At 38.3% G+C, this 25,947-nt stretch overlaps 1 protein-coding gene across 4 annotated transcripts; it reads right to left on the reverse strand.

Moving 5' to 3' along the window:
* Positions 1-25,419, reverse strand: LOC108118220 (serine/threonine-protein kinase BRSK2). 4 transcript variants are annotated; one of them, XR_005993720.1, is made up of 17 exons: positions 24,783-25,419; positions 10,371-10,862; positions 9,668-9,762; positions 7,880-8,106; positions 7,661-7,811; positions 5,665-5,880; positions 5,156-5,355; positions 4,868-5,092; positions 4,327-4,811; positions 3,858-4,016; positions 3,617-3,783; positions 3,432-3,536; positions 3,296-3,371; positions 3,062-3,234; positions 2,869-2,999; positions 2,213-2,383; positions 1-2,157 (listed from the first exon to the last, which is right to left on the reverse strand). XR_005993720.1 is itself a non-coding variant. In XM_017230798.2 (16 exons), the coding sequence occupies exons 2-16, from the start codon at positions 10,456-10,458 to the stop codon at positions 2,299-2,301; spliced, it is 2,535 nt and encodes an 844-aa protein (XP_017086287.1). In that variant the 5' UTR covers positions 10,459-10,862; positions 24,783-25,419; the 3' UTR covers positions 1-2,298. The 4 variants fall into 4 exon arrangements, 3 of the variants coding, with proteins under 3 accessions (XP_017086287.1, XP_017086286.1, XP_017086285.1); XM_017230798.2 differs by having other exon boundaries at positions 1-2,383; positions 4,375-4,811; XM_017230797.2 differs by having other exon boundaries at positions 1-2,383; positions 4,357-4,811.
* Between the last annotated feature and the right edge of the window lie 528 nt (positions 25,420-25,947).

Here is a 25,947-nt window from a genome sequence, read left to right on the forward strand (position 1 = left end):
AAAACAAAAAAATCGATAATCGAAAATATGTTGCCCGAGAAATTTGAAAAGTCACCTTACTTTTTGAACACACCTCGTAGATGTATACTTCGTATATGTTGGGTATGCTGGGAGGAGGACTTTGTTCTTGTATATGAAAGTAAATACAGTAAATACAGTAAATACAGAATATAATATGATCGATCGAGGTGTATATGATATATGCATGTATAAATATATGAATGCCATCTCTTCAAGTCGGTGAGCTTAATTTTGAATGTATGTTCAGCTTAAATGCGTTTTTCTTCTTGAGTATTTCTTTTTGCTTTTTTTTTTCAATATGATGAGCGATAAATAATCTGATGTATCGTAGTTAATGCTAGGAAGTAATTTCATTTCAATATTATTGCATTGATTTTTGTTTGAGTGTCTCCAAGTACTGTGATTCAATACTTTCTTAAATAGTTTGTTAATGTTAAATATTTGTTTATGTTTTGACGCGACTTTATTGCGGTTTATCATTAAGCATTTATTAACTTGTCGTAATTTGTCGTTTAAATATTTGTTCTAATCACGTTTTAGTATCGCTTCTTATACCCCCATCTGACTATTTTGATATTGCTGTCATACACAGAGTTTCAGTATATAGATCTATATCCTTTTACAAGTTACATACATTATTCAGTTATTATCCCTTACACTTTCGCGATTCAGTTGATTCCACAAATTGCTGGGCTGCGTCTACATTGTTGTTTAGCTTTAAGTGGATAAATGGACGGTTTTTTGTTTGGATTTCATTAGCTTTATGTCGATTTTCTTAAGTCTTTTAGTTTCAAATTATCGTATGTGTTGTAAAAAGAACTCCTGATTGGCTTGGATGTTAGAAAAAGAATCTATAAACTATGAAGACCACTCAAAAGTAAGGTAGGCAAGGATTCAATGTGATTGTTTGTGGGCTTTGCAATGCGAAACGTTTCTTACACTGACAATGCAATTTGTGCACTTTTGGACAGCTCGTTTGCCCTATTGGTTTTTTTCAATAATAAAAAATATACAAACTCCAATTGAATTTCTCTCCTAGGTTTTGTTTTTTTTTTCTCTCATTTTGTCTTTGATGCAACCCAGCAATTTGTTTAATCACTGATCCCATTCTATATATATTTCGTCCCAATCGATTTATACAAGTATTTTGGTTAAGAAAGCTTTATCTCATGCCCATGCAAAATATATATTGTTTCTGGTATCTAATGTCGTTATGTTAATGTGCTGTATATATATGCCCTATTAGCCATGTGCTGTGCCGTTGTTAGTTTTCCAGTGTCTTATGTACATTATACATGTTTTTTTTCTACTTCCCAATATCTGCTGAGTTTCCTACTACTGCACAACACTCTTTTGATCGTCATATATGCATGTCTGAAGTTTCGAAAGTTGACGCCTTTTTATTTAGTAAATATTATTTGTTATTTAGGAAAAATAGTTTGCGTTTTCCGTTCGGTTTCTTCGGTTGTTTTGTGGTTTTTATGGCTAGCAAAATAGTTATATCGATTTGGTTTGTTAGAAAAAACAGCAACGCTAAGTTAATGCAAAAGTTCTTTTGGTTTCCTTTTTAAATTTGGTTGTTACTTTAGTTAGTATTTAAAGATCAGTGCATTTGCGTAATATCCTTTATACACTCTATACAAATCGTCAGCGAATTTTCTTGAGTAGCAATCATTTGCGTAGCTAATTACGAGGCCTAGTCTAGGTAAAGAAAATGACTAGAATAACTGGTTCGACTTAGTCTAGTGCTAACTTGATTTATTCTCTCTTTTGTATTTCTTCTTTTTTTCTTTTTTTTTGTATATTTTTACACGGTGTTATTATTTGCAAGCTTTTTAGGCGCGGCGGCAACAATGTCCCTCAAAAGAACATATACAAAAAGTCACTCAAAAAATCAACAATAATAATTAGAAAATCAATTTTCGATAAAAGCTAGAGCAGCTAGCAAAGTTCTGTTCGTTCGATCGGCATTCAAAAGTTTCAGATTCGTTACATATGCTAGTTCATATAAATTCCACTATTATTGCTTTGGTATTTGATTTGGTATATTTTTTCGGTTTTTTTTTTTGGGGATTTTTCGTGTGTTTTCTTGTTTTGTGTTTTTACTTAGTTTGAAGATCTCTGGCTGATGGTACTCTAGAAAAAATAATGTTTGAGTGGCTGATTCGTTCTCTAGTAGTTGTTGGAATACAATATTTGGTTTTGTTTGGTGTTGACTAGTGCCATATTGAAACAAATGTCCTGGTGAAAAATGTAACTAAATCAGAGAAATAATTCTCATGCGATTGCACTACCGGACATCGTTGTCGCCTGACGCTCACTCTGCAGCTCGCGGTTGCGTTCGTGCTCAGCGGTCTCCGAGCTGAAAAGGAGTTGAAACCGTTAGTTATTAAAATTCTAGATTAATGAATATAATATAATATATTTTTGAGATTAAATAAGTCTAAATTTTATTTTGAATTCAAATTTCAAAATAACATTTACTATATCGATAACTTCTGATTATCGTCAAAGATCCATGACCTGGAACTTCAGTTCTTTTTAATTTAATTCTGTTTTTATTTAATATTAATATATTTTCAACTATTATAAACATGTTAGCTAGCATTTTAAACTTACAAAAGCTATTAGATTATACTTTAAGCAATTTAATATAAAATGTCTAAGAACTTTTTGCCAAAAACACATCAAATTTCCATACAATACTACCATAAAAATGTAATTTTAAAGGCAATTCTATCTTTACAATATTCTCTTTTACTATTTAATTAACTCTTCGGCTTTCCTAATTTCATACAGAACTTAAAAAATAAAAAATTTAGGTACATAATCCGGGGTACTGCTTACTTGGATCTCACTGCAATGGGGCTTCCGGGAATGTCAACTGGATTGGCATTATTGTTGTTGGTGGTCGAGGCTCGACGTCCATTGCCCGACTTATACGAGAATATGGAATCGTTCTCCATGTCGTTTTCAATCTATAATAAAATAAGTTTTAGTTAGTTACACTTCTTAAAAGGCAGTTACAAAGAACCCTTACCACCTGACGCTTGTACGACAATCTCTCACTGGACACCGAACCGCAGGAGGAGCTTTCTGAAACGGCCTGGGTTACGCTGGTCACCGTTGGCGGACTACTGGGACCCGGGAATCGCTTGGAGCACACCTGGGATTGGATGTGCTCGCAAATGCGTCGAAAACGCCGAATATTACCTATGTAAACAAGAAGTTCAATTTAGATGTTTACAGAGTTTTATAATTGCGTATTGCCAACCTGATAGCAGCGTAAATGTTAATGCAAACAGCATATCGGCTATGTCACCTTGTTTGCAAATGGCACTGATGTCAACCTAAAAATATTCACATACCATTAGCGTTTTGAATTCCGGGTGAAGGGCTGGGCAACTTACCTGGAACTTGACATGGCGCTGGAACATGACGGGTCCATTGCCATTCCGTTTGTACTCCACCCGAAACGAGGTGGGCGAGACCACACTATGAGATAGTTCAGCCATCTACAAAAATATAAATATATTATTGCAATAATATCCATTTGGTATAAAATTATTCATTTTAAATTATTAAGTCTACTAACGGATAAAAATGCGTGTATCAAATGCGCCTTGACCGTGGCAATGGGCTTGCCCTTGACCAAAATAGTGAAGGTTTCATCTTTCTCGGTTGTTATGAGATTACCAAACCAGGAGCGTTTCGTGAGCTCTGGCGAGGATTCGGGCGTCAAGTGTACTTCATCAGCAGAAACTAAAAGTAATAAGTTAAGTAGTATTAACATTTTACCTTTAAAATAGAAAATATTTTGTTAAACACCAACATACCTTGCATTTTTCTGCGATGGAATCGCGGACTTCCCAAGAAACTGTTTTTGATGTTTGTGAGCCGCGTTTTCCACAACTGACCTCCAGGTGTGTTGCAAGGTGATCCTGGCATGCCAGGACTGCTGTTGTTCATCATAGGCGAACCATTGGGATTAACAACTGTAAGGTAGAAAGTAAGGGTTAATTTAAGATCCTTAATACAGAGGAAAATGTGTATCATTTATCAAGCCAATATGTCTTCAAGTTAATTTACAATTTCACTTAGATCAAAATTTTAATAAAAAAAGACAAAATTAAACTAAAAAGGGTAACAATAATCGAATATTATCAATAGTATTAGTAAAATTGTAAACTAGCCATTTTATATCATTGTTTAGTACAGAAAAAAGAATACTAATCACATGTTTAATATGATCTTTTTTCTGCATTCAATTGCTATATATAGGGGATCTACGGGGCATGCACACACCACTATTCGAATCTGGATCGTGGAACATACTAATGGCAATTGTCGGACCTGAGTTGGCACGGTGGTGCACCGACGGCGAAGCGGATGAAGATCCGCTCGAATTGCCGCCCGGACTGCCTGGCGGTATGCCGCAATCCCCTCGCTCCCTCGGCGATCCTCCGCCACTGCGTTCCTGACGCAGTGAATCCCTTCGTTCGATCCTTGGCTCTCGCACTACGACCACATCGCCTTCGATACTCTTCTGGGAACTATGCGACGGTGTCCGACTAACAGATGAATGGTGTCGATCACGATCTCCGTATGTAGAATGTCTAGTACCCGCCGCTGGAGAAGATGGTCGGGATATGGCGTTCGCCTGCTGCTGGGCCGAACTCATCGGGGAGTTGCAACGCGTGGGACTGTGATATGAGGAGCTGCGCACCGAAGAGGAAACTGTTGTGGGCGAACGCCGTTGGTGGTTCCGTGTGCTGCTGTACGAGCGGAAGCTAAAAATTAAAAGTTTAAATTATTAAATATTTTTAATATTTTGAGGAAAACCTACTTAAAGGCCTGTCGTCTAGGCGTGAGCGGTGATCCCTCTGAAATCTGTCCATAGCTGGGTGCATTGGTGCCATTGATGCGACAAGTGTCCAGGCGTTTCCTCGGCGGATCCACTGCATCTAGTTCACTGCGGGATTTCTGTGCAATCTCATCGTCGTCCTCCAGCGCGGGTCGTCTTCGCTTTCTTTCCAGCAACAGGAAATATATAACCTTCTCTGTATTGTGACTATAGAAGAAGATACAAAATGAAGATACATTTTTTTAAATCTTAAAGGAATTTGGAACGCACCTTGAACTAAGCAGCTCCTGAATTAGCTTCTCCTTCTCCTTGAAACATCCCAGCGAACAAATGGCGTTCAACACATCCGGATCCACCGCAGTGGCTGTGGGAATAACATGTGTCTGCACCACCTCCATCATCGGTAGCTCCAGCTCCAGCTCTCCTTTCCCACCGGCTGTGACCCACGGATGGCGGTTGATTTCAGCCAGCTGGACGCGGTCGGAAATGAAGAAAAAAACGAGTTACAGGGAGGAAGTCCAAAGGGGGTGGGTAAATAGCTGGCAGCGTGGTGACCCAAAAACCAACAATCGCTTTGGGGGATGGCTGTGAAATGACTCACCACCCTACACTCAAAAAAATGTGTATAACAGGCAAACGGCAGTTTTTTGATTTTATTTTGTACTGAAACTACAAACTTTTACACATTTTTTTTAAGTGCACTCAGAAAACTAAAGAATTTTGGAAATTGTCATTGTTGGATCACCGCTGCATTTTGGGTATGAATGTGGATGACTCACCGTTAGCCGCCGGTCCGGATTCACCTCAATCATGCCGCGGAGCAGACTCTGGCAGTCCGGCGGCACAAAGTGTGGTATGTGAAAGACGCCGCGCTTGACTTTCTCCAACAGCTGGCGCAAGTTATCGTCGTCGAAGGGCAACGCACCCACCAGGAGGGCGTACAGGATGACCCCGCAGGACCAGACATCCGCCTTGCGGCCATCATACTTCTCGCCCTGGCAAGTAGAAAAGAAAATAAAGGCAAAATCAGAAATTGAGACATTTTCAAGGCAAACATTTTCTTCTTTTTGTATTCTTCATGTTTGTTCGTTTGTTTGTTTGGATTTTCCATTTATGTTTGCTTTCAGCTTGATTATTTCGGAATTCGTTTGGCCATTGTGCGTGGTCCGAAATCGTTAGGACCCATCTTTTCACCCATTTCTATCGAACTACATTTCTATCTGAATGCTTACTAATTTAAAAAGTTTTCTATTTAAAGAGTGATACGTGTAGAAGGAGGTGGGTGGGTCCGTTCAACTCGTTGACGTTCATTGACGTGTCCATCAAATGCCAAGTTTTTACCTCACTTCGACATTTCTGCTTTTCCTAGGGGACGGTTATTGACTTGGCAGGTAAATGGCACAATGACTCGCAGTTTGTTGGCCACTACAATGTGTAATTGTGGCACGACTGTAAATTACAGGTCATGTGGTTCAACTTTAAAGTCGAATGGGTAAATCTTTGAACACGAAGGGGGATACGTTTAATGATTACAAAACTATTTGCTTGGAAATGTATGTGTCCTGATTAAAAAAATGATTAAAGAACAAGGAAATGCCTTAGAAATGCAACTTCTGAATAGAATCTTTTACCCTTCTATAATAACATCATGTATTCGCTGTCATAAGCCCAGCCCCAGCCATTACTTATAGACATTTTCCAATTACAGCTACTCTCAAAACTCCAATTTGTAAGATTATAAGTCTGGTGTACGCTCGATTACCCCGGCCAAGTTTTGTTTTTGTCGGTAACCCTAAACCATCTATGGTGTTCTGTTCTGTGGCTTAGACCCCAACCACCTACCAAAGATTGATAAACGACCACTTAAGTGATTGAGTGAGTACATGGGCTTTCCACGCAATTTTCCCCTACAAATTGTCAAGGTTTTCCCTTACAGGGCAGATTTCGTTAGCAGACATCAATTAGGAGTTAGGGGGAGAACTACATATCCCCAAAGAGCTTTGACTGTTGAATATTTATAAAAGAAAAAATATATATACTAGCAGATAAGCTAAACATCACGTAGCAAGCCAGATTTATAACCCAGCCGGAGTATATATGATAAGACTGAACGGGGAAATATTTTAAAATTCCCCTTATGAATTTATTACGGGGTGCAGGAGCAATAAAGCTTCGCCAGAAGCTGCACCAGCCCAGCTCCTGCTTGAAGGATATGCTGCAGGATAATACACTAAGAAAAGTGTGCAAATCATTGGTATTTACTCTAGATGCCTTTTTGCAACTGCAATTTGCTTTTAATATTACAAAGCTAAGTAAATTTTATACAAAAACAAGACACTAGCTAGTTTAAGTTGGAAGTTAAAAGTATAGTTAATGTTTAAAGATTTTCTTAGTACAAAATGTTTCTCTTAAAACCCTAAAGAGCACTTCTGCCCTTGTCAGAAAATCGAACATTTTAAGAGGAAATCACAACTTTTTGTTGGGTGTAGAGAACGCAGGGCATCCCGAGATGGGAAATCATATGCGCACATGACGTGCATTTGCATAGAAGGGAGCCTGACGAAATTTGCATAGGAAAGCGACTCCAGGAAGCTGCCTCCTGCATCTCCACCTACTCCTAATCCTTCTCCACACCGATGCTGCATCTGAAAATGTGCTAAAAAGTTCGCCTTGATTGACGTTTATGCGTTTGCCGCACTTGTGCGAAGGGAGCGAAGGAACGAAGGGAGCCTGCCTAGAGAGCAATCTTTTGGCCATTTTTCACCAAGGACTTACCCGTATGACCTCCGGACACGCATAGTGTGGGCTGCCGCACGAAGTCTCCAGCATGCTGCCAGCTGGCTGAAGAGACGCCATACCAAAGTCCGCTATCTTAATGTTATTCTTCTCGTCCAGCAGCAGGTTCTCTGGCTTCAAGTCTCGATGGCTGAAACCACAAATAAATCCCATATTGATTGCAATTTAAAGACAGTTTTCAAGGAGCTGGAGACTTACCAAATCGAATGCGAATGGCAAAAATCCAGGGCAGAGATGATTTGCCTGAAGAACTTGCGCGCCTCCTTCGGCGTCAGCCGACCCTTCTTCACAAGGTAGTCGAAGAGTTCTCCACCGGATACATGCTCCAATATCAAATACAAATACTTCTTGTTCTCGTACACATCGCTCAGGCCAAGGACGTGCGGATGATCGATTAGTTTCATTATGGCGATTTCCCGCTCAACCTTTGGATATAGAGAGGAGTCAAGGGATTTCAATCGACTTATCGATACTGTTGCCAAGTTCCCCAAAAGTTCCCATACCAACACTCAGAGAAATAATCAATCAGAAAATGTAAGCAAATGAGAAAAAGAAAGAAAATGAGTAGGAAGAAGAAATTTGATTGACCCTATGTAAAGATAATAAAAAACCATTTTTATCTTCAAGTAACGAACGATTTTTTTAAGATTTTTAATCTATTTTTCCAACAAATTTATGGAATTTCCTTATAAAAAATCTTCATTTTCTTTACAATTTTCTAATTTTTCAATCCCATTTTCATGCTTTTTTGAAGAGTGCACTCTGCCTTAGAATGCATTCAAAGTGCTTGGTGCTTGGTCGACCATAATAGCCCTTTGTTGTCCTCCGAATGGCGTCCAATTTCTCATTGCGTGTCCCGACCAGCTGGCCCTACCACATGGACACCACACGCAATCATCAGCGGTTCTTTATCCTCATTTGCACCCCTCGACCTCAACCTCACCTTGCATTTCGATTGTCCTACATGTCTGAGCTTATGACACCCCCAAAAAACTCCAACCCCCTACAAAACCTAAGGGCAGTCAATTCTGTTTTACTCTGTTGTCGCACGCACTAATTTGTCCCATGTCCTTTCAATGTCCTACAGAAAAAAAAAGTGCACCACATTTTCGTTAGATAGATAGAAAACTAGTTTTGGGGGTGGAGAGTTAGGGGGTAACCTTTTCTATGGTTTTATTATGACAGAACAGAAAAGATAAATCGTTGAGCTTTACTGTGACTTTCATTGGAGCCGAGTGAATGGAGCCAACTCTGGGAATGAATGAAATCTATTTAGAGTGTTTGCCACGTATTATAATAGACGTGGTGCGTTCTCGTTTATGGCAGAAAATCGATTACAGAATAAATGAATATTTAACACAGATAATTTGTGGTCTATTTGTAAGGTAATTGTCATTTCTGTACGGGATAATGTTAAATGTCAAAGATACAAATGATGATTTTTTAAAGGATTGTAAGTTGAATTAAAAATGATTCTTGAGTGATTAAAGAACTTAGAGCTATCTATCAAAATTGTCTTTAAAATTTAAGTCACAAAATATCCTTTTGACTTTCCCTGACTTTGGCACACAAAATTTACAAAGCCGAGGAAAACCACAAGCTTTAAAAATCCCCCAAAATCATTTCCCCCGCGTGCTTCAAGACATGTAGTATAAGTCCAAAAGTCCAAATGGCTGTAAGTTTGACTGCAATGCTCCACCCTTGGATCTATCCTTGCGACAGCCCCAAAAACCACGTTACACTTTCAAGGAGCCGGGCAATAAAACAACGAACCACAAAACAAATTTTATTGTCACAGTTTTTTATGACTCGTACGACAGGGGAAGACAAACAACAAATAAGAATCAAGAAATAAGAAATAAGAAAGGAATAGGAAAAGAAAGCGAAAAACAAAATCATAAACAGCGGGAAAAAACAATAAAAACCAAAGGCAAGGAAAACTTTCCATTGGGCCACGACGACCTTCGACCCCAAGCAACTACTTACCTTCATTAGCACCGATTCGCTGAGTTTCTCGCGATTGATTATTTTAATCGCAACCTTCTTGCCAATCACACAATGCACGCCCAACTTGACGAGTCCTGCAAAAAGGATACTTGGAAAATCGTAATTGCCATAGATATTGTGAGGAATGTTAGATATTTCCAAGTGGCTTTTGTTTTCTGATAAGAAAAGTAGTTTTCAAGGCTACTTAAGTAGCCATTTTAAAAATTTATTAATTTTTTGGACATAAGATAGCTAATAGTCCATCACTATCATGTTAAGTACATGACATTACAGAAATCCCCAACTTAAATTTATGGGCACACTATTTTGGTCTCCTTGATCTTGGCTTGTAAATTGTGTGAAAGAAATGTGAAAAAATTTTATTTCGTGATTGAAAAAGGTTTCTAGGAGATGATTTCTGCTAAAATGCTATTAAAATATACATTTTTTAATTATTAAAGAAATAATTATTTTCAAACATTTAATAGAGTTAAGCTATATTTAGTATTAAGCTTACATTACAGGAAGTTAATGACATTCTTCAGTTTAAAAATAAGTTCAAATCACATCAGCCAGTAAAGCAATAACACTAACTAAGATCCGACTACAAAAAGCACTTTACCTAATAAATGCAATGATCATTTTAGTCGCTGCAACTTGCACCCACTTAGTAAACGCCCGTAAGAGTTTTACCAGCACTTACCCGTTTGACCCTTGCCGAGGGTTTTCTCCAGGCGATAGGGGCCCACAAATTGGCAATTCTCCGCCGTGACATTGTTCTCCTTCTGCATTTTGTTGGCCGTCGCTTCGTCCTGCGTCCTTGGTCCCCGCCGACAGGGGGGGTTCCTTCGTGTTGGCTGTTAGCTGTTTGCGGCTGGCAGCGTCAGCTGGCTTCTGGCCATGTACTCCTCCTGGAAGCCTGGCCTCCTTGCCTCCTTGGCTCCTTGGCTCTCTTCTACCAACTTGGGTGTCGCATAGCGTCAAGTGAGGTATGGGTGTATATGTGTGTGTAGACCTTTAATTACTTTTGTTCGACAAAAGTTTTATTGCGATTGTTAAGAATTCCTTTTTGCAGTTTGCAAATGATGCAGCATTTAATTAACTTTTGCCTATAATTGTACTGGTCGTTTGGTTGTTCTTGTTGTTGTTGTTGATGTGGCTGCTATTTCCACATGACTTCATCACAAAATACTAGCTGTAAAATAGACAGAGACAGAGAGAGAGAGAGAGAGAAAGAGAACAGTTAGTAAAAGAGACAAAAGCAACGGAGTAAGGTCAATGTGATTACCAATGAATATTTATGTCCCCTTTTGGCCGAGCTGAATTTTTAATTGAAATAAATGGAAACTAACTATATTACCGGATAACTATTTTTGTGTGTGTATATGTTAGTCAGGTGTTCTAATTAAAACCCCTCCAGCTGTGTGTGTTTTGCTTCTCCCTTTATCCATTTCATGAGTAAATTTATGACCCCGACAGCATCCTGCCAACAGGAAAGCCAAGGCAACACACACACACACACACACACACACACTTACACTTAAGCAGGTGAGAAGGTTATATATATTTTAGTGTGTGTTGGTTCATTTAAATTCGTAATAATCTTGACTCTTTCAAGTGTTTCGTTTTCAATTATTTGGCCATTAAGTTTAATTAAAGGTACAGTAAAGTATGTTCTTAGTGGATTTCCTTGTTCTTAATTATAAGAGACTGATAAGAGAGGTATCTTTTGATTACATAGGGTATACCTATTATAAATCTAAGCAAATTGGTTATGTAAATATTCATTTAAACTGATTTAGATTAGATTTGACATAAGCAATGTTACAATACGAACAATAAATACCCAAAACTTCTAAAGAATATTATAATTTTTTACTTTTACATATACAAATATCTGTATTTTGATTTATTTATGATTATATTAAGTTAACCTTTCATATTTATCTCTTAAATAAACTTTAAGTAACTAGAAAATTAAGAAAAACTTCTTCAAAAACGTTCTCACTCGATAATCTATTCAATCAAAGTCTCTTCGACTTTTCCGTTTTATCAGTTCCACCATTTAACTCCTTAGCCTTAAGTAATTAAACACAACATTGTAATACATTTTTAAGTTCAAGATGGTCGGGCAAAAAGAAAGAAATAATAGCTGTGAATTTTCCTCGGAGCTCCTTTGGCCATTCTCGCTTTTCAATCTGCTGTTGGCCGTGAAGTGAGACGAAATCGTTCAAAAATTTCATTAGGAGAGCACTAAAAACACCCATAGAAGCAACAACAATTGCTCAACGGGGCGTGTTGGCATAAAAAGCGAGCATAAAACTTGGCCAACTACCACTGGCTGAGAGATGGGCAAGAACAAAGACCGGCCAAGGATAGAAAAGCCAGGGAATCTGGCTGAGTGACTGGACGAGAGGGGCAGGTAAGCAATATATTTAGATGCTGACGCAGTCGCTGATAATTCTCCGAGATGACGTTGAAGTGCCAAGTCCCTGGGACGGATTTGAATGAGACGCCAAACTGACAGGACGATGGATGCTCACGCGCTCAAATTGAAAAATAAGTGCACATCAAAATGAAACAGTGCGCAAATGTGGGTACACAGAGAGAAATGTCATAATCTTAAGTAACATAACCCAGATTAAACGATCTACATTATTAAACAGAGCACACATTTTTACAAAATATTTAGAAAATATAAAAGTAAAGATATACATGATATAAAAGAAAAACAAATTCCTTTTTTCTCTGTGTACTTCCGAGGGCGTGAAAGCGTATGGTTGTGAAGGGTGCGGTTCTGGTTTGGCCCAAAACATTAGGTTAAACGGGCAGCAGATGGCGGCTTTACGCAGGAAGCTCAGGAAGGAAGGATGCTAACAAGCCTACCGCCAAGCCCTTTCCCTTCCGCCTGAAAACAATAAGAAAACTTTCACTGGGGCCAACACCATCACGCCCCCCTTATACTCTTACACACGCACACACCCCGACATCCTAACATCCTTTTGCGCCCAGGACCTGCCAGCCCACCTCCCTTCAAACCACTGTTCTGCTAACCTAATTTGAAAAATGCGCTAAAAGTTGAAAACTGACATTGTTTGGCAAGTGCCAACAGAAAAAAAGCGCCAAGATAGTACCGAACTGATGCCACGAATGGCAGATACTCCGCATAACTTAAATTTCTCATTTGCATGTATTCTTGAGATTTTATCTCTGTGAAAGGAATTCCATTCTGGGTGATATTGGTTTATTTATTGGTCATTATCTTTGGTTAAAAAATAGTAAATATTCTTATAAAAGCTCAAGAAAAGTACCTGTTCTTGGAGAATGTATTTTATTTATATTTAAAATATTGTGTTGAATTTTAAAATATACAAAATGAAATTTTGTTCTTAAATTTGTAAATGTATCAAAAAAGTATGCTATGTTTTTTTAAGAATACTTTTTCATCCACAATTTCCCTGTAAATAATGCTAAAATATGTAGACCGTCTCATCAAAGGCAACTTAATGAAATAAACCAAGTGCTCGCCCATATAGGCACAGCAAGTGTAAAAAGAGGCGTGGCCGCCAACTGCCATAAACAAGTCATCGTCATGGGTCGCCTTTTTTTCAGTATTTTTTTTCTGTAGCATTCGCACTTAAGGCTGCGGCAAAATGTCTACACAGGCTATATATACTTATATATATATACAATTTTATATATATATATATATAAACATCTTTGGATCTGAATAAGTTTGGGTTTGTGTGCGTGCAATAAAAATCATAAGCAAAACGTTTAGAGCATTTGGCGTTGATTTCGGCCTAGCCACGGGAAATTTATGCTTTTAGGTCGTGGCAACTAGGAAAATGTCACCAGGCAAAAGAAAAGCAGATGAAGAAGAGGAAGCAGACGAGAATTGTGGCAGGAAGATGAAAATGGAGACGACCGTTATTGATGTAGGCCCAAAAGGACCTGGGGATGTGACCAACTTTTATGGCTCCATGACCCAATAAAATGCCATCAACCATAATTAAGCGATTTGCAAACAATGCACAGCCATATAAAGCCAATGAATAGTGCCCAGATAGATCGTAGCTGGAGATGGGTTTTGATTTCGCATGAATTACTTTATGGAAAACATAAGGAAAATAAGCACAATGTGTGTGTGACAATCTTTAGAAGTTCGATTAATTAGGAAAATGATTCAAGAACAAGTTCGCTGAGTCATATTGGTAAGTACAGGATATTTATGGTAATGGTATGTATAAATATGAGATATTGATTCCTGCCAATTTGATGTAGCCTAAAAGTATGCTTTCTTCTTTCTGGTTTTCTTTTCAAAAGGCTCTGAGATTTTACCCACTAATTTTTTAGTTTAGTAAAATAAACAATAATCACATTTTTAACTTTAAACTCAGCCATGAATAGAAAGTTGGAAATATCTTATAGTTGCCCTCAAAGGACACCTAAAGTTTTGTAATTAAAAATCCATTATCATCGGGACCCACAATTAACATATGAATTAACAATCAAAGTTATTCCTGCCACCAATTTAACTTTGCTACTCATATTTCATGGCACCAAAATCCATCCCCCAATTACCAATTAAGAATCCCCCCAACCTTGGACTTTTCTAGTTTTCCTCGAATTTACATCTTATTAATGTTCACTCAACGATTTCAAAAACAATTAACAAGCCGAGTCTGAAAACGCAGCTGTCAGATGCTGCCCGAAACTCCACTGTTCATTAGCCTTCTCGCACAATTAACCCCGAGGGCCCAGAAGCACCGGAAAATAAGGAATTTTCCATAGTCAAGTGTGTTATCTAACCGGCAGGCAAGCTAACAAAAAATGAGCAGAAATGACTTTGATTTCTCAGGCGAGCCCCATCCACATTTGCATACATCTGGCTGAGACCTCGGGGGCTAAATTGCCTTTTCAGAAGAGCCAAGGAAAGACCCCAAAAGTTTAACCAAGTTTCTCCTTTTGGGGGGGTGTGAGGTGAATGGTGATTCCATCTAAAAGCCAGAAAAACTCAATTTCAAAAACGACAGTCAATAAACGCACCCAGCTCACACGCACCAAAACGAGGACTGAAAATTCAGTGAAGCAGTATGCCAGCCAACGTGGCGTATGAGTGTTTTGGCTTGCCCTCAACCCGGCGTTTTTAAAGTGCAATCAATAAAATGCTTTTGAGTTGTGAAAATTGTGCGTAAGTGGCTTTTCATCAGGACCTCCTGACAAGGGTTTTCCAGGGAGAGAGTTAAAGGGAAATTCAGAAACAGAAACAGCAACAGAAACCAAAAGGGGAACAGCAAAAGGGCGTTGCTGCCAAGAGAATAACGAGAACTTGGGCACAGTGGGTGTGAGGGCGGAAGAAAATGGGAAAAGCTTTCCTCCACACATCTCAAATATTCTCATCAAATATTTGCACATTTTTATGAATTTTTTAAGGTATTTTATCTTTGGGCTTCTGATCTTTAATAGCTTTAATATTATTAGCATTGTTTAAAAGGTTTTTGTTTAAACTGAAATACTTTTTAAAAATATTAAACTTAATTTGTGAGTTAAGAAATTTAACATATATTAATTAGATTAAGTTCCACAGCCAAGTTGGATAGTTTAACGTTTTTATTGTACTCCTAAATGTCTCTTATGAAAGCAGTTTGGTTAAAGTTTAGAAAACACTTTCCAAGTTTTATTGCTCTTAGCATATAGTTTTCTCTCTAAAATATGATAAGTTTTATGCTTAAACTTAACCACTGTGCCACTTTAAGCCGTTTCAGTGATGGCTCCTCAACTCGATTTCTCGTTGAATGCCTGTTATTGCATCCGTTTCTGTTTTTGATGTTGCCCCGACACCATGTTTAATCAGAATCAGACACCGTCGGCCCCCTAGGAGCGTTGGAGCGGTGGCAGGAAATGGGGCAACAGGATTGCAACAGCTGGCTTCACGTTCATCAACTAATTGCAATTATGTGGAAAATTAAAATCAATATTTAACTAACTTCCGCCCCTCGGATGCCTACCCTCAACATGCTGTGCTGTTGTCATTTGCCATTTAACATTGATTTCCATTCGATGTCAGCGCTAGCTTCTGTTGTGTCAGCAACATCAGCAGCATCAGCAGCAGCATACAATTTTTTGTTTTACTGATTGCTTTTGGATTGAATTCTTTAAATATTTGACTTTCATGTTGCTTGTCCAGTCAAAAATTTATAATATAAACAAATAGCAAATAAACAGAAATTTTAAGGCAAATAAAATGATTGGAAAAATGAATGGAATGCAAAAGGAACAGGTTTCTTGATTGCAATCTTAGAGTATTCCTTTATAAGATTACGAGTAATCAACATATTTTCTAAGAACTCGTTAGACACTGTAATAAATCAATAAAGCAAAGGATTTTTTAAAGAATTTTCCTGGTATCAAGTAGAAGTTTTCAATTAACTTAATGCCCATGAACTCCAAGTGAAAACTTAGTCAACAATAATAAACTTTTCTATACCATTAAATGCCTTTCAAGACCTAAACAAACTAGCTTAAGTTTGTCAATTAATCATTTATAGAGGAAATCAATCAGAATATTCAATGAATTTGTCACTTTGTTAGAATAGCCACCGCAAGTTGATAAATACTTTTCTTTACCCCAAAAAAAAATAGAGCCGGAAAACAAGAAACGAGAAAATCAACTGCCTGGTCAAAGCAAACAAAAACAGAGAGCCAACGAACAAGCAACTTTAAGCTGCCAGATTCCAAGCTGGCTAGAAACCGCCTCTCTTTTCATTATTAAATAATGACCAGCCTTGTGCGGGGTAATGTTAAGCAGCTTACTTGCAAATCATGGCTAATAAACCGCTTAGATCAACACGCAAAATGCAAAAGCAGCAAACCAGAAAAAAAACCTTTAACCTGTGGCCCTGCCCCACCAGTCAACTGCTCATAAAAAAAAGCACGCAGCTGGCTCAACAGCAAAAATTCGATTAAAAGCAACCAAAAACTAACACAGATGCCTGAGGACGAGTAGGAGGCTCCTATTCGAGGCTTCAGGCTCCTGGCCCGGCACAAATTAACTCGATTCGATAGGGCCAAAAAGCCAGAAGCATCCACAGCAGCTGCTCCTGTTCACAGGAGCAACAGAATGGCAACAAATAGGAACAAGACACTGGCAGAAAAGAGGTGCGGTAAAGGGAAGAACTTTTTAAAATTTTTAGAAAGTAAATTTAGAATTAAATAACTTAGTTTAAAATAGTTTTTTAACTTAACAAAGCTTTAAATATTCCAAAAGATAAACTTTTTCCCTCAGTGAGAACTACACTTTGTTAGTTTACCAGTTTTGCTCATCTTTTTTTGTCGAATCCAGCATCAAATCAAGTTTGTATTTGCCAACGGAGTGTCCACTTCTCGTCCTCGAAATGTGCAAGCGGAAAACATTTGCCAGTTTATTTGGCCCGGTCTTTTCGGCAGGACGAGGATTTCGATTACCAAACACACAAAACCGACTAACCTGGCCGGAAGCTAAAAAGATGAAATGATTAAGGTCGCAATTAGATGGCTAACACATCCGCAACGAACTCTAACCTGGCCGTTTTCAGTTCCCTGATGGCCAACAAAAATTCAATTATTTCTTGCAAAAAAAAAATAGAAAAAAAAGATGCAGCCAAATAAAATGCAAACGCGAAAAATGGTGAAAAACTGAAAATTGGCATCGGGCTAAAAGAGAATGGCGAATGGGATAGCTGGATAGCTGGAAATGGCAGAAACTATGCAAAAACTCAATTAAAAACGAAGGCTGGAAACGCTGCACAGAAGATTATTCAATTCAATCAGCCGAGAACAGCAGTGGTTAAAGGGAAGACTAAACGGAGTTGAAAATGGTAAGCAAATAAGTTTAAGTTAGAATTTTGTGAAAATTCTAATAAAATGGCATTTCCAAATTGAAATAAAATAAACACCCCAAAAGAAATCATTGATATCTTTCGCATTACCAAATAAATCATGACTCATCAGTGCTTCACATTAGACATTTCATTTTCCATTGACTGGAAGACCCACAACCTTAATCTTGAGTTTGGGGGAAATGCTCCTTAAACTTCCTCCCCTATGCCAGTCACATTTCAAGAAACCTCCCCCTCAAAGTGTTTTTCTTACAAAATATGGAAATCAAGTTTAGTTTGTACAAATAATCCAACACAGAACACCCATAAAAAAACAAGAAAAAAGAGCAGCAAAACGAAAACCAAACAACAACCGAGAAAAACATGGAAAAACAAGCAGGGCACTTTTTACGCGTAGCATAGTCATCCCTCTAACTACGGTTATACCCTCCTCACCTTGCCCGTGGGGCAAACAATCCGGAATCCAGAATCCAGAATCCACAATCCGTGGAACAAGATCTCAGAACATGAGCACGGACTTGGCAAAGCCCGCATTTGTTTGCCAAAGCCAATGGGCTCTTGCCAGCCATCACCTACAGCTGCTGCTATCCACGGCTCCGCTCCAGCCCCGCTTAGAATTCAATTAAGGAGTGGGGCAACCGGAGCAGCGGGACACTCAAAAAAAAGTGGGATATAAGCTTTGTAATAATTGGATATTATCAGAGGTATCAGCCAAGATATATGATTGACACAATGAATTAGAAAGAGTGATTAAAAAGTACTTTTTTGAGAACTTTTAAAATATTTTTAAAGTTTTTGGCAAGGCAAAAGCAGCTTTTTAGTTCTTAATAAAAGAGGATTATTCATTTTGACAACTCTTATGAGAAGATTTCCGTTTTTTCAGTAATGAAAGTCGTAAAAAAGTGGCACAGCTTTGTGAAACCATTTTGGCATGTACTGTAATCAAGGTAATCAGTGATTTTTTTTTTACAAAATAATTGCCTTTAAGAATGGTAATCAGAAAGCCGCAATAAAAATAAGCGGATATGCATTATTAAAGACCATTAAACATGGATTGCATTTCATGAAATTAATGTTGCATTCAAAATAGCGTCGACTTTTTGTAGAACTCCAGCAAACAGTTTAATATTTAAATTTATCAGGCTAATAAATAAATAAATAGATTTCATGGAAGATAAAAGTTTTTATTCGACAAATTTAGTTAATTTTCTTTTTGCTTTTATAAAAGTTGAGCCCAAGTTCTCTTTGCTTTCAGTCAATTTCCTAAACCAAACAATGCTTATTTTTAAAAAATATTTTTAAAATCATTTAAAAGTTGCAGAAACTTTTTTGAAGTGCCGCAGAGTGACTTCCTCAAAGGAAGAAAATGATTGCTCGCAACGCGTATATTTTGTGGTTTTGCCACCGAACTTAATTCAATTTTCATTTACTCAGTTATGCATGCGTGTTACCGTTGCCACGCCCACCGCCACAATACGCCCCTTTTGGCCAAGGATGCTGGCCTGGCCAATTTGCGATTGCCAGCCTCTTGTTATTTTGTTGCCTTGGCACCATTTTGTTTTCCACCGGGCCAGGACGAACGTGTTTACGCCTTTCGCGCAGCCACTTTGACGTTTTAATTCGCCGGCACTTTGTGTGTTTTAATGCAATTCCTTGGCTTTGGCCTGGGATTGACGGGCTTTAACCGACAACCCAGCTGGGTGGCTGCTGGCGGGATTGCACTTCAGATACGGCTTAATTGGCAACCGACAGACGACAAAACTTTTCAATTAGAATTAATGATGTTAGGGCCAGTTGGCCGTGGGCAGAAATAAATTCTGCAGAAAAAGTGAGAAAACTTGCACTTGCCGTTGCGGTGGGTGAAATTATTTCTTGCCAATTACAACTGCAATTTTTGCACAAATGGAAAAGCCCGTCGTCTGACAGACAACTGAAATATGCAAATTTAATTTATGACTCGACATTTCTCGGGGGCAAAAAAAAAAAGAAGAAAAACTGCAAACTATGAAATACAATTTTCGTGTTGCATACTTTTGGTAGAATAAAAAAACAGAGAGAGGCAGGGAAATTCCCGAACACCAAAACTACAATGCAACCCGAAACTGGGCTTTAATGACAGGCCTTAAGCCTTAAAGTACAAATAAAAGGATATTCGGCTCCTTTTGCTGTCAAGGATTTTCCATTTTGATGTTGGATTTTGTGTCACTTTTGTGTTACGTGTATTTCTCTGTTTCCATTTTTTTTTTTGGTCTTTGGCAGCCTGAGCCATCGCATTAGGGCTAAGCAGGTGGCTCGAACCCGAGCCTGATGGAGTCTCTGATGTAAGCCGAGTGTTCTGTATAATTGATGACATCGGAGCGAGTCCGCACAAGCAGGTCAAGGCAGGTGGCTGGGGGCATATCCCAAGGCCAGTTGGGCACGTCTTTCAGGTAACCAAGCATTTAAATCGCTCACTCTTCTTTCTTTCTTTGGGAGTAATCCCTTGAAGTTTATCATTTAAATACGGAGATGTTTTCCTGTATAGCTTTTTTAGAAAGAAAAACTATCGTACCTAAAGGCAGCAAAAGTCTACCAAAAGCACATTGCTTTGGGTACACTTCTTAGCAAAGAATTTGAAAACTGCTTAAAGATAAGCATTTTGAAAGCATTGAAGTGGGAAAAGTTGAAATCATATCTTAAAAAAATGCCAATAATTTTTATATAGTTATATAAACTATATATTCAGATTCCTTTTGCTATCTTCCACAATATTTGCATTTTGAGTACAACTGAAATCGAATAAACATTCCAAATGGATCAGATACACAGGCTAAAATGTATTTATGATTCAATAAATTCCATTTAAATTGTTTTCGCTTTGTATGAAAGTTTTCATTCTTTTTCACATTATCCTTAATATAATAATAATACAATTTTAAATCAGCTATCACTATCAGCACTGACATCGGACTTCTCCTTGATGCAGTGCAGAAAACGATTTCCCCAAATTCGCAGATAACCAATTTCACACCCAATGCCAGATGAAATTCCCATCGGTCAGCGGTGAACGAAGCAAAAATCGATTTTGAGCGGTTGAGAGGGGGGGGCTTAGCCCTACTCCGCTCTTTGAGGCTCCACTCGTGCTGGCAATAAAGCATTCCCAGGACCCATAATATTTGCCTAAACAAATGCCAGGGTCCCTTTGCATCGAAAAAACCCCCTCCGGCGGATCCTGGCTTAACCTATGACAACAACCTGAGTACAAACATTGCCAAGCGCAAGGACGATGGCAAAGGCATTCCCTGCTTGCAACAAATTTATGCGGTCGGTCGCATAAACAAATTTCAACTTTAAAACAAGACGAACAAAAATTGCAAGCTGGCGCAAGTTGAAAAAAACCAATTCGATTTTGCCATATGCAATGTAAATCCTCCGAGGATTTCAAGCGGCGGAAGGGGGAGTACGTAGGGTACGTAGGGACATGCGGCACATGTTTCCAGGTCCAAGAAGTTGAAAGAAAAAATGTGGAAGGAACGGAAAAAAAAAACGTTTGCATATGCTTTAATCAAAGGCAATGACGTACGGGAATGTGGTTCATTCTTAAAAACGTAGCCAGGATTCCGGAGAGGGTTATAGAGGGATGGGTTTATGGGGGGGTTTTTTGGGGTGTGCGGTGGTGCGGGGTTTCGAGAGAGGGCTTCCTCCAGAAACGGAACTGTTGACAAAGCCATGCGGGTAGCTTCTGCTCAGCCAGGATTGCGAATGGACATTTGTGATTGTCCGTTTGCTAGGACAGCGCATGCGCAAGGGTTAAACCAAAAGAGAGTGTGGATAACGGAGTGTGGAGAGCGGAGAGCGGAGAGAGCTTTGCGACTCTCTTTCTCTGCCGCCCTTTCTGCGGCTTACACGCCCCAATGGGTGGTTGTTGTTCTCTCGGCAGGGTTGCTTTTGACATTCTGTTTGCCATGTGCCCCACTGTAAGTCGGATATACACTGAGAAAAATAATCTTTGAAAGTAAAAAAAATTACAAAAATTAAAATTATGTAAAATTGAATAATTTAAGATCTAATAATGATGATGAAGATGTTAGATTTTTTTTTTAATGATATACATAAATCAGCACTAACCTATCCATTCCAAATGAGACATCATATGACCAAAAATCAAAATATGACCAATTTAAAAATGTTTCTTCAGTTAAACATTCATTATTCATAGTCGACTTCCTTAATTATTAAGAATATTTATTTTAAATTTTTTAATATTTACTTTTCAAACAATATTTCTTTCAGTGCAACCTCCCCGCTGCCCCCATTTCGACGCCCATCAACCCCCTCGTTTCTTGGTTGCCGCTTATAGCTTTTTAATTACAAATAGAAACTGTTAACATTTTTGTTTACTTTTATTAAACTAATTGGATGAGGCAATGTCGCTGCATAGTTGACATCCTGGTTACCTGGCCTTGGGTTGGGGATTTTCGGGACTGTTCAGAACCGCCCACGGTTAGGGGACAACTGACTTTGTCTACAGCGGTAATCCCTCGGGTCATTAAGGCGTCTACGTGTCTGCAACGGCAGCATCATCATCTCGCAGAATGCTTCCAGCCAGGACATTGTCGCCTGCCGATTGTCGCATGTTTTATTCAGTTTCTGCTACGTTCTCCTCATCGCTGCCATCAGGTTGTAAATATTGAACAACACCAACAACAACAACACTAACAACAGCAACGGCGACAGCGAGAGAACAACAACCGAGGACAGAAATCCACCGGAAGCTAAAATGGTGCTCATATTTTAAGATGTTGCATTTTTGATCTGACGCGACAGTTTTTTTTATTGCCCAAGACGAAGGACACCTTAATTGTTTGCAAGGAAAGAGGATAAAAGCCAAAAAAGATAGGGGAGAAGGGCTAAAATGGCCAGAGCCGCTGGGACATGTCAGTGGATTCGAAAAAGAAATGGAGAAAAAAACATATATAAAACGAAATAGAAGCAGAAATAGAATAAGAGATAGTAATAAAGATGGAGATAGAAATCGAGTTAGAAATGAAGATGGAAACGGAAATGGGGGAAAGAGGAAAATTATATGAAAGCCACTCAAGCTTAACGGAGCTACACATTTTGGCATTTTTATCGATAAGCCAAGTTGTCTGCCTTGTATCTTCGAGATATGAAAACTTCCATGGTCCTGCGTTTGATTGATAAAAACTTTGACGTTGCAAATGCCTGATGAAAAGTTTGCAAGTTGTAAACGCAAAGTTCGAAAAGAAAATGTCATAAGCAAGTTACATAAAATTTAGCACAAATGTTGCACTACAGCACATTTGACATTCCGCTTGACAGTTTCTAGATTACCAACATTAATTGGTAAATATGAAATGTATAATAGTTTGCTTGTAGCTAATGGGTTTTCCTACCCCCACTCGTATGTAGTTTTTGAATTCTCTGATTAATAAGTAACTTTCTCATTAGGATAAGTTTAAAGAAACGTTGTAAGATAAATTATTAAGAATCATTTGCAAATACTTTTTGTTAAATTCTTTAAGTTATCTTATAAATATATCTGATTCCTTCTTGACTTTCAAAACCCATTTTAATTACCCTCGCTCTCCCTTAAAACAATGTCCTGCCATTTATCGACTTTTTCATTGTTGCATGGACTTATATTTTTTCAACGCCGGAAAGGAGAGTAGTTCATTGGGACAGTGCAATGTTGACAACAACATTTTGAGGGTTGAACTTGGCTATAAATACGAAACTATAATGCTCCCAAAAGAAACTAAGCTGACATAAACAGACAACAAGACAGGGGATCACATGGCTTGGGGTTGAAAACTGGCCAGAATGGAAATATATTCATGAACTCACGTTCCTAAGTATTTCTGGATAGGTCTGTGGTGACGTCATTGCCGCAAAAATATGATTGCAATTTATTGGGAATACTTGTTAGTCTCTCTCAATATGTATATATATAAAATATGACATCAATCAATTTCGAGTATTTATCCTCTTAACTCCGCAATCCGCCGTCCTGAGTTTGTATATCAATATTTTGTGCAAAGACAATTTGATAACGAAGACGTTTAGCCATTTGCAGGGCCAACTTCAAGCGCTGAAGTGTCCCCTTCATTTTCCAGACCGCCTCCCTTTTGCACCTTGATTAATGCCCTCACTGTCAGGCCAAACACCTCAAGTGCCCATTGAGGCCCCGGCTCCCCTTTCTCCCTTTACATTTTCCACCTTTTCTCGAAGCTCGCAGGTGAGCACTCGTAAAACTCAAAAGCCACATCCGCCCGCCATATTAAATTCAGCAATTCAACTTCGTTTTCGTGCAAAAACAAAAAAACTGTCTATAAATACTGTTAAATGAGTGAGGTGAAGACTCCTGCGTACAAGGACACTGAGGAAAATTATATAGATAAAGGATGTGGCCTAAAAACCTTCGAGTTAGCTCAGCTTTAGGGATCTCTCATTTTCTAGGGAGATTTTTTGAATTTCATTCCTTTAGCTTAAACTTAAAATCTATCTGCAAATTAAATAGGAAGTAGTTAGTTTCATTTTTAAGATTTTTTCTTTTAATTATTTCTATAATATTTGCTTTTAATCCCAAATTATGCTAAATTTGGAAAACTCTTCTCAGTTTTTAAACCCTTTTTTCTCTATATGTGTGTAGCCATACGTAGTTGCGGTTGTTTGTGGTTTCCCCCTGAAATAATTGTGGGTGTATGGGTGTTTGTGTGTGGGGACGCACGGATGGATGGTTCGATGTTGTTTCCCAGTTGTTTTTGGTTGAAAATCGATAGGAACAAAAAATCCATAAAAACAAAATAGCAACAAACAGGAGAAAATTGTGAAAAATGCATAACATTGCTGGAAAAATATATGGCGGATGCATGCCATCCATAATTCCATATGGACAAAAAACAAAAATAAAATAATATTTCCGAGAGGCATGAAGCATAATCAAGACAAGAAAAGACAAGAAAATATTAGGTTCATTATGAAAAATAGTAATTTTTCTTTCCTTTTCAGTTTATAAACTCAAGACTAAAAATATAACAAGCTTTTAAATATTTTTATGGAATATAACACCGAAAACAAAACCAGACTTTCCTCATGAATTTAGATTTTAAGAAATAAACTAAAAATACCAACTGTTTAAGTACCTTTAGTCCGTGAAAAAGCCCCAAAGACAAATCGTTAACAATATGGTATAAATGCAAACCTGCTATGGATAATATATGGGCTCTACGTACCAACTATTTCCGTTCGGGTGTAAAATTTCAGAGGCTTTCGGCCTTATACAAATCACTTCCGGGATGAAGCGTTCACGTTGTTGCACCCACAGTGCACACATATACAGACACCCACTGCCGCTCACACATACACAGAGACAGCTGGCCACGAGACACCAACACACGGCCGCAATCGCCTACACCTACACAGGAACACTCACACACACAGACGAGCGCGAAGAAAATGAAAAGGAGCTGCAACCTTTTGCCTTTTTTTTCTCTTTGTATTTGCCAAAAAAATACTTTTTGCTTATTTTCTTGTGCCGCTCCTTAATTATATAATTTCGTTTCACTAAATGCACTTTATGATTTTACGCAATTGGCGCACATTCGTCGCATGATTTGCATAAACATTTTACTGATTTTTCCCACAGCACACACACGAGCGCGGTCTGTGACGTACGCACACACACACACACACACTCACATAGAGGCGTACTTATTTTCTCCTTTCTTTTTTTGTTGCCTATAATCGCGCTGCCGTTTACAGTTGGAAAGAATGTTTCAACTAAAATAGTGTTTGTCCGTTCTTTTTTGGCCACGGCAAACGTTGTCTACAAACTGAATGATTTTATGGAGCGAAGCTCGTGAAAAGCCGCGCTCTGTATAAAGTATAACTGTGAAAAGCGTGCCAAAGGGAAGAGAGCAACCTTTTACAAGAGAGAGAGCACGAGAGGGTGAGCGTGCGAGAGAACGAAAGCCTGTGAGAGCGGAAGCACTTGCCATAGTTGATGTTGTTGTTGGTATTGTTCTTGGTGTGGTGGTAGTTTGGCGGCCACAGGGTGAATAGAAAACACACTGAACACCCTGTGGAAGAGGCAACATGCGCACCGAACAGTGGGCCTAAATAGAGTGTGGGTGAAATTTGAATTTCAAAACAAGTTGCAATATTTATCTCAATAATTACTGTGTATGTTTCAAGATACATTTTGTAGCACCGTTTTTAAGACAACTCTGTTTGTTATACTTTATAAAATAAATCGGTGTCGATACATAGTCTCTAGTACCTTATCTTAATATCTTTTTTATATTATTGTAAATGGAGCAATTTACTTGATAGCTAAAGGGACATTTGATCTTTATACGCATTCGCTGAGATTAAAAATACCCGCCAATGCTTATCGGT

Source organism: Drosophila eugracilis, unplaced genomic scaffold (assembly GCF_018153835.1).
Source record: "Drosophila eugracilis isolate 14026-0451.02 unplaced genomic scaffold, ASM1815383v1 contig_2154, whole genome shotgun sequence".
Lineage (NCBI taxonomy): Eukaryota > Metazoa > Arthropoda > Insecta > Diptera > Drosophilidae > Drosophila > Drosophila eugracilis.

Coding starts and splice junctions, on each gene's coding strand:
- LOC108118220 (XM_017230796.2), bottom strand. CDS start 10,458: ATGCAGAAGGAGAACAATGTCACGGCGGAGAATTGCCAATTTGTGGGC. Junction 3,537..3,616: donor TGATACACGCATTTTTATCC/GTTAGTAGACTT, acceptor ATATTTTTGTAG/ATGGCTGAACTATCTCATAG. Junction 2,384..2,868: donor CCCATTGCAGTGAGATCCAA/GTAAGCAGTACC, acceptor ACTCCTTTTCAG/CTCGGAGACCGCTGAGCACG.